The sequence below is a fragment of the Zalophus californianus genome, chromosome 4 (genome assembly GCF_009762305.2).
Source record: "Zalophus californianus isolate mZalCal1 chromosome 4, mZalCal1.pri.v2, whole genome shotgun sequence".
Taxonomy (NCBI): Eukaryota; Metazoa; Chordata; class Mammalia; order Carnivora; family Otariidae; genus Zalophus; species Zalophus californianus.
The window spans coordinates 159468541-159477689 of NC_045598.1; the positions used below are offsets into that span (position 1 = coordinate 159468541).

The 9149-nt window shown below is 36.6% G+C and overlaps 1 protein-coding gene across 1 annotated transcript; it reads right to left on the reverse strand.

Annotated features, from left to right (window-relative positions):
- Positions 1-1163: 1163 nt before the first annotated feature.
- LOC113925544 (nascent polypeptide-associated complex subunit alpha-like) lies at positions 1164-4195 on the reverse strand. The gene is made up of 2 exons (XM_035727075.1): positions 4133-4195; positions 1164-1975 (listed from the first exon to the last, which is right to left on the reverse strand). Exons 1-2 carry the CDS (start codon positions 4193-4195, stop codon positions 1271-1273), a joined length of 768 nt encoding a protein of 255 aa, XP_035582968.1. The 3' UTR covers positions 1164-1270.
- Positions 4196-9149: the final 4954 nt, after the last annotated feature.

Genomic DNA, 9149 nt, shown 5'->3' on the forward strand with positions numbered 1-9149 from the left:
GGAAAATCCAAAAGACTCCACCCCCAAATTACTAGAACTCATACAACGATTCAGTAATGCGGCAGGATAAAAGAACAGTGCACAGAAATCAGTTGCTTTCTTATACACTAACAATGCAACTGTAGAAAGAGAAATTAGGTCACTCTCTTTGAAACACTCTCTTCTCTTACTCAGGGAGTTCTCAGTTCTAGCTTTGCCGCTTTCTAGCTGGGTCATTTGGACAAATTATTTAACCTCTCTAAGATGATCTTCTAATTTGTAAAAGAGATCTAAGAACAACCTCATTTTACTGTTTCTCCAGAAGTATGGAGTATAATTTACAGAAAAACATTATGTCTCCATTTATGAAATAAATGCAGAAGGCATTATAGTTTTGCGTTAACTGTATGTATCTGCAAGAAGTACAAAAAAAATGCCATAAATGTAAGGTCATTGAATATAAATACAATGAGTTTTATAACAGCAGAATCAGGTTCTGATCAGTCTAATTTTGTTCAAAGTATGGACAGTAGCAGAGTTTATATGAGAAAGGCTAGACACTCAAAAGTAGATCTCATAAAAAATGCTTAACAAAAAAGAAAATGGTTAAAAGTGAAACTACTACTTAATCAGAGCTCACTCTTAGTGTTATGATTAAACTTCAAAGCATTGGAAAGCTACTATAACATTAAATAGTATAAACTTAGCCTCTTTCACTCTCAAGATAAAACCAATTATAATTTATAAATGGCCATCTCCGTTAGTTTTGAATATTCACCTTGTAATTACATTCAGCATAAGGTTAGTTAGAAAACTTTTCCTGATTCAACTTGAATGTTTACGAAATTATGTACTTCTTATACATTGAACCAATATTAAGAAAGCAATTTGTTCAAATACAGTTCTGATTTTATGACAAAAATACTCTGCTTAAAAAATCTATGTAAATAATGTTATTTGGGGGGAAATCGGCTTTCGGCTTAACTTACAAAGTATGTAATTTATCCAAGACTAAAGATGCTTCTCTAAACTTTTTGATGTACAAGTGTGTTTTTCAACTAAAGCATTACCAAGATATTAACCCAAACAGGTCTCCATCAGAAATACAAATGCTTTAAGCATTATTTCATAGTGCATGTAACAATGAGTTCTACACTTGGAAAGTACAGTCTTTTTTTTTTTTTATCCAACAAGAAGCCATAACTTTATTAATGATAGAAACAGTACAAATTTCAAACCAAGCTGCAGTTATTCTTTTGAAACACCAAAAAAAGTCCTCGTTTTCAGATGGTTACATTGTTAATTCCATAATAGCATTTACAATATCATTACTGTTGTTCTTCAGGGCTCGGACTGCCTTTGCTCTTGACACATTTGCTTGTGACATGACCAATTCTATGACCTTAACCTCTACACCGGTTTCATCAACCTCTTCTTCTTCACTCTCCTCTTGTATAGTTGGAGTCTGTGTGTTTTCTTGAATGTTTGAGACAGCTTCACCTTGAACTTTGAATTTCTCAGCAGCTGCTAGTTGTGCTTGCTCAGATAAATCCTCGATCTTGGCTTCCCCAAAAACTATGTAGGTATCTGAAGCTGGGCTCTTGTAGACATCTGGTTTTGTGATGACAAAGAGGATATTCTTAGATTTCCGGATAGTGACTCTTGTAACCCCTGTAACCTGTCGAAGGCCCAGGTTGGACATAGCCTTCCGTGCCTTCTTTTCACTCCGGCTCTGTTTTGCTTTACTGACTGGTTCTTCATCGATTTCAGCAGCTGCTGCCAGCTGGGCCTGTTGTGTGGTTGCCTGTGTGGAATCCTGTTCCTCAAGCTCTGGTACTGATTCATCACTGTCAGATTCTGTTCCAGACCCTGTCTCAGCCTGGGGCTGTGGCAACTCCTGCTCTGTAGCAGGGACGGTTTCTGTGGCTTCACCAGGCGTTTTGTGAGGGGAATGCGGAACCAAGATGGCGGCAGCGGAAAGTACAGTCTTAATTACCTCTCAAACAGGGACACATTGCCTTCTTGCAGTTTATACACAGACTTGACTTTTGCCTATTTCCTTTCTGTGGGTTTTCCATTGTCCTGGTGCTCTGGGACCATTTGTAGATGGAACCATAATGAAAGTTACCATTCAGAGACGAGCATGAGTGTCAGAGAATCTCATCTCATCCCACGTATAATTATCTTTGGCTACATTTCTCCCGTGTTGTTTTGTTATACTTCATAATGTTTTTTTCAGAGCTGGAAGTGGCTCATGTAAACATATAATCAAACCACTATGAAAATGATTTAGGTTACACTAGTAGCACAAAACTATAGCTAAATCACTCACTCATTCAATAATTTATATAGAGGTCAATCAGCAACTATTTACAGTATACTTACCACCTGTAATATGCTAGGCTAGTTGTTATAGTAAACAGATGAACATTATAGTGAATAAAATTTACATCTAATCTAACATCATATGGAAAAGGTGCAGGGTCACTTGAACCTATATATTTGGAAGCCATTATCCTTATAATTTCAGGGCATCATTCACAATCCATGACATGGACTCTAAAGTAGAAATAAATGATAGAAATAAATAAATGATGTATATAAGATAAAGTAGAAATAAATAAATGATGATTTCTCAGTATTATTTATGAGCTAAACTACCCCTTGATCAAAGTAAACCCTAATAAGTTTATTTCTGTTAGAAATACTCTAGGGGCACCTGGGTGGCTCAGTCATTAAGCATCTGCCTTCGGCTCAGGTCGTGATCCCAGGGTCCTGGGATCCGAGCCCCACATCAGGCTCCTGTTTGGCGGGAAGCCTGCTTCTCCCTCTCCTAATCCCCCTGCTTGTGTTCCTGCTCTCACTATCTCTCTCTCTCTCTCTGTCAAATAAATAAATAAATAAAATCTTTAAAAAAAAAGAAATACTCTAAATATTAAATATATTTGTGCTTTCTTTGCAAGATCTAACATGAAATCCAGATGGAATAAAATGATTTGAGAAGAGTAGCAATTATCTAAGGCAATGAGGAATACTTGCAATCAAAATTCTGAGAATTAAAAAAAAATTACTGAAGAGTAATATAGAAGCTATCATGTAAGAGCACAAAGTTAAACCCCGTAGTCAACTTCAAAAATTACTATAATTTTTCACATATTATCACAGTGGTGTATCTTAGCTCCATCAGTAAAATTTAAGCGAGTGGATCGCACAGAATGGCAATTGTCTGAAGAAACCTTACTATGTGATAAACAGTAGGGGCCCCTGGATGGCTCAGTCGGTTAAGCATCTGCCTTTGGCTCAGGTCATGATCTCAGGGTCCTGGGATCCAGTCCTGCATTGGACTCCTTGCTCAGCGGGGAGCCTGCTTTTGCTTTGGCCTGCTGCTCTCCCTGTTTGTGCTCTCTCTCTCTCTCTGACAAATAAATAAATAAAATCTTTTTTAAAAATATGTGATAAATAGCAATAAGGGGTACTGGAGAGGAACATTAGTATTTTATGGTAAGCTTTCTCAAGGAGACATAAAATGGTGGACATTGAGGTTTCCTATAATGGTGACCTAGAAATTTATATTTTGGGAAAATCTAACAAGTGGAATGTTCCAGAACATCAGAAATTAAACTTCCTTAATTAGAGCAGACAAACTTGATTTAGGTGTTTCCAGGACAGAATGGTTATGACTTTGGTACAAACAGAAAACAAAGGACAACAACGAGATCTAAAATAAGATGATCCAATAATACCTGAAGCAAATTATAATCAAATACAGTTCAGACTAATTAAGAAGATGGCCACCAGACAGAACATAGTTATTAGTAATAATATGTATTCTGGTCTAAAAGCTAATGAAGAGTCAGAGGAAAATGCAATGTATTTCTCTGAAGGAATATCACCAAAGCAAAACAAACAAAAAGCTATAATCTTTGCTATGATTTATATCTGCCTTCCCAGTCTTCCTTTCCCATCTTGCCCTAATCATGCAGAATTCGACCTAATTCTTGAGAAAAATCTCCTCCACAATCCCACTGGAGCACAGGAAGTCATCTTCAGGAAATACACATGATTTACTAGATTGATATCGGTACATAAAAATGTGTTGCTTACACAGGAATTAGAGACAAGGAAAAAAGAGGAACAAATGAAATACCTATACCAGACCCCTGATTTTCCACTGGCCACCTTTGCAAATCTGTGACCCCTTGAAATCCTTGTGCATGCTTTGGCAAGACTGTTTCAGCAAATGTGGGAACTAGCCGATAAGAAAGTCAAGTCTGCAATTCAGCAGGATGCTCAGAGCATTGCCTGCTCTTTTCCACTGTTTGACTTGCGACTAGGTAAAAGTAAAAAGAGAAAAAAATCAGCATATTTTCAGGTCAGAGTTGTCTTAGGTGTATGTCTTCAAACTTAAATTGGTCTATCAAAACAGATCTCAACCTTGCCAAAGTATAATGTTTATATGCATGTACACACATATATTCATTTAATTGCCTGAAATAGGCTACAGAGAAAGAGCTATTGCATACATATTCTTTTTCAAGGACAGTGAAAAAAGGCACATTTTGTGACATTGTGTAAGCCTAAAGTGAAACTCTCACCTTTTTGTTCCTTTGCATTTATAACTCATTAACAAACACAAAATGTCCGTGATGGTAAGATATGGAATGAAGGTCACTGTAGCAAATGGCAGGTTCTCCTTTCCAAATCTTTTAAAATACACTCACACCCACTCATACAAGGGCTTATTAGGTCAACATTTCCCAAACATGGTAACACATTAGAGTCATGTGTAGAGATTTTCTAAAGTACTGGTACCTTTTTCTTAGGCTGCTGGAATCAGAATGACCAGGAGGCAGCCTGGGGTAGAAAACCACCATACTATGTAATTTTGCAGCCAAGTTTAAATCACACTTATAGGACCTTATTATCACTTAATATTGGCAGGTATTAGCATGGGTTTTGGTGACTTTGTTATAGTTGCCAAAGCTTATATCACCCTTCACTTGTGCTTCCTTGGCTAAGATATCTCCTCTAGCTGTTTTTTGCCCCTTGGGACATTTAGAAGACTATCTTCTGATAGTACTTTTCTCATTTCTGCTCACCTTGCCTCTCAGGGGGATTTTATTCAAGTTTCAAATCATATCATTTCTATAGAAAAAGGAACAATCATCTCCTAAGGAGATGGACTTACTATGGTGAATCTAGAGAATAATTCTAGCATTTTCTTACAATAATATATACATATATGTATGTATGTATATATATATAATACACTATATACATACACCCAATGTATGTATACAATATATGCATATACAATATATAATAGTGTATATACTCAATGCATGAATGATGTATACAATAATATACACTATGTACACACACACACACACACACACACACACTGTATATATACACTATAACATACATATATCACAGAGGCCTAAAAGAGCAGTCTAAGGCTTCAATCTCCATAACAGAAATGGGTGTTTGGTCCTATATTTCTTCCATAAACATACCCTCCCCACATGCTTCTTCAGGTTCTATCTCTTTGTTCTGCTGCCATATTTATTGGTATAAACGTCTAGTATTAGGACTTAAGACAAGCCGAAACTAAAATGAAAAATTAGCACATCTAAGTTTGCTGTAGATCTTGCTCCTCCCTCTCCTTACCCCATTTATTTTTATTTATTTATCTATTTTTAAAGATTTTATTTATTTTTCAACAGAGAGAGAGAGAGGCAGCGAGAGAGGGAACACAAGCTGGGGGAGTGGGAGAGGGAGAAGCAGGCTTCCTGCTGAGCAGAGAGCCCGATGCGGGCCTCAATGCCAGGACCCTGGGATCATGACCTGAGCTGAAGGCAGACTTAAGGACTAAGCCACCCAGGTGCCCTCCTTACCCCATTTAAATAAGATTAATTTTGCTAGTGTTTTTTTCTCTGTAGAAAAATTATAATAGAGAGAGGCAAAGGAAGTAGAAAACAACCTCTGAAAATTGGACATATGTCCAATATGTCCAATATGTACTTCTGTACAATCAGTCTTGAAGTACATTTTAGGAGAGAAGTATCAATCTCAAATCTTTCCACAATGAAACAAATTATTACTTACCCAAAGCTATCCATTTAGTGACTTAGTGAAAGATTTCCTCACCACAGGTGCTGATGTGTTAAGAAACAAGTATTACAAGGCAGGGTGTGAGAAATGGTGGAGAAAATAAATTAATAAGACTAGGACTCGGCATCAGAGATAGTTATAAAGACTTCAATGTGGGACAAAGGATCAGAAGTGAGAATCATCACTGACAGATGCTAAGGGGAGAGTCTAAGAGATTGGCAGAAAGGAGATCAGCAATGGAACTCCCAAAATGGAACGCGAGAGGAGAGAGAGCAAGACAGGAAGGAAATCGACATTCCTTAAGGGCCAAGTATATGCTGGTGTTTCTGATGTGTCATCTCATTTTACCTTTGTTCCGGGCTATAATGTAACCTCATGCAAGGAGGGATGATTTCTGGTAGCAACCACTCAAAAAATGCTTAAATGAGTAAATTAAATTAATAAGTGCACACCTGCATGAATGTGTATTCCTGCCTATGAACTAAAAAAAAGATGTTTTAAAGCTCTTTTGACCTGTCAGATATGGTAATAAAGATAGCTGATGACAACGGAATATAAAATCCAACTTATCAGGTGTTCTGTTATTTGGCAATCAGGGTGAAATACCAACATTATCTACTATAATGACAAGAACACCCCACAACAGCTGGAGATCATGGTATATTGGCATTATGCAAAAAACAGTGGTATCAGTAGGCAGTAAGAATATTATCAAGGAGGATCAGTGTGGACATTCACATCAAACCCACTGAAATGTTGAGCAGGAGGTGGAGAAGAAACATGACAACAGAGATCCAATTATACAATTTAGGAACTAAAATTCCATCCCATGGAAAACTTTTGTAACAAATCATTACTTTATTCCCAGAAGAAGTGGACTCTAAACAGGGACTCAGATTGCAGTATAAGATGGAGGTTTGGTCATAATTTTTTTTCAAGAAATAGTCTACAACCAAAGAGTATGACTAATATCCAGAGAGATTTGAAGCAAAGATCTGTCTAGATTTCCCAAATTCATCCTGATGAGAAGGAAGTCAAGGGTTAAATAAATCCAACTAAAGGGCCTAAAAAACTGTAGGCATGATGGGATAAGTGTGGATATGAATCCGAGAATTATTTTCCAGGGAGGTAAGCTTTAATATCAGCCATATTTGGATGTGCCTTTATAATTATCCAGATCATATGCAGGGTACTCTAACTCGAAGGGAGTCTGAAATGTAATTTGAAGGTATCTGGCCCCTTTGGTTTTGAAGTCATGCTGGTAGGGGACTGACCTAAAAGGAAAGTGAGTTATTGGGTAGTAAGTGGCACACTTCCTTGGCTCCATTCCATTCCATTACTATCTTCTTAGTCCAGGCTTTCAACACATCAGTAACAGATGATTGAATAACATACAACAGTACTCATGTCTCCTGTCTTTTCAATCCTGTAACAAAATTCATCTTTAAAACCTCACTTCAGTATCTCTGTTTAGATTTTTCTATTTGCCCAAAATATCTTTTTTTATCCTTGTTCCTGTCTAAATACAATTAAGTACTTCAATGCTAACTTCAATTTATGTTTGCTTTTTAAAGAGGCTCTCATCCAGGACTCCATCTACTCTAAATTTCTATAACTCTTTCATTCTACATCTTTTATCTTAGAAAGTGATGATATATTTCCAATGCTGATATAAGCTCCCTATGGGAACAAGTTGTATTTTATTATTGTACTCCTAGTACCCAAGTTTGTACATGACAAATAAATTCAACTTGTAAAAATTGCATTAAGCTTTCTTTTTCTTTGGTGTCCCCTCAATGATTAACATAATGACATTTCATTGATTTAATGTAGTAGATACAAAAATGCCCCACCCATGTCCCCATGGTCTACTTCAGCAGATGGTTCCCTTACAGGACAGTGACTTCCTATGTCTTTCTGTCTAAGGATATTCTCTGGCATCAAACATGCTTAGCACTTTTGCGGGACTGATTGGTAGTTCTAAAAGATTAATGCCTCAGTATAAATCCTTAACCAATGAGGGACAGGAGTTAGTGAACAAATATTCCAACTACCTCTTACCTTTCCAGCTTACCTCTCAGTGGAAAAATTCTAAGGCATGTTTTGTACAATCCCTCAGAGGGTCGCAAATAGGATTTCTCTTGTGCTGCCCACAAAGGAAACCTGCTTACTAGGAGCTCCTTACTGCCTGTCTTCCTTTCCTTGTCTCACTTCTACTCAGAGTGCTTGCTGGATTTCTTTCCAAAATAAACTACTTGCCCTCACATTCTTGTGTCAGAATGCGCTTTGTGAGATTTCCAACTAAAGACTGTTAATAATGTACTCATTGATAATTGTTCTTATTAATGCACTAAAGCATCGCCACAGAGTTTAACCTAGGACAGGGAAATTCAAAACTGTGCCTGGCACATAGTAGATATTTAATGTTAATTGCCTTCTTTCCCTTTTTGGTACCACTTTATTCACTTGGATTAAATAAGATATATAGTTGAAGATGGTAAAATATTCCTTTTTGAATAGTCTTTGTTGTGATCATAAATTAATGGATCTAAATTAATGAATTTTTTTAAAATTTCTCGTTACATCACATACAATTTTCTCTCAACTATTGCCAACTTCTGTCTGTTGGAATATTTTTATAAATGAATTCAAGTAGGCAAAATCTAGTGTAACATTTAGTAGACTTGTGAGTAAGAAACTGATGAAAACATTCACATCAAGCCTTTTATCTACTGGTACACCCTGTGCACAGGAACCCTAGGCTTTTCACTGATGTAATCTTTATTCTTGGGAGGGGGAGGGGGTGTTAGACAATTGTGTGTTCAACCTTGAAAGAAAATGTCAGAAAGGATTTCAACTTAGCAGTGTATTTTCTGGCTTATTATTACCAGTTTCTTTCACTAGTAATTGCAAAATAAATTATGTGGAAGAGGCATGGAAAAATCCATGTAGTACTATTAGGTTTTGAATAGTATTTTATCAATTGTTTTGATATGTACAATCTCCAGTGATTTTTACAATAACCCTGTAAAGTAGATGAATTTTTTTTTCATGTA

Excerpts from the sequence above, each read along its gene's own strand:
- LOC113925544 (XM_035727075.1), bottom strand. The coding sequence starts at position 4,195 with ATGCACAAGGATTTCAAGGGGTCACAGATTTGCAAAGGTGGCCAGTGG. Across the intron at positions 1,976-4,132 it reads AGTGGAAAATCAGGGGTCTG|GTAATTAAGACTGTACTTTC; the intron begins GTATAGGTATTT and ends CCTGTTTGAGAG.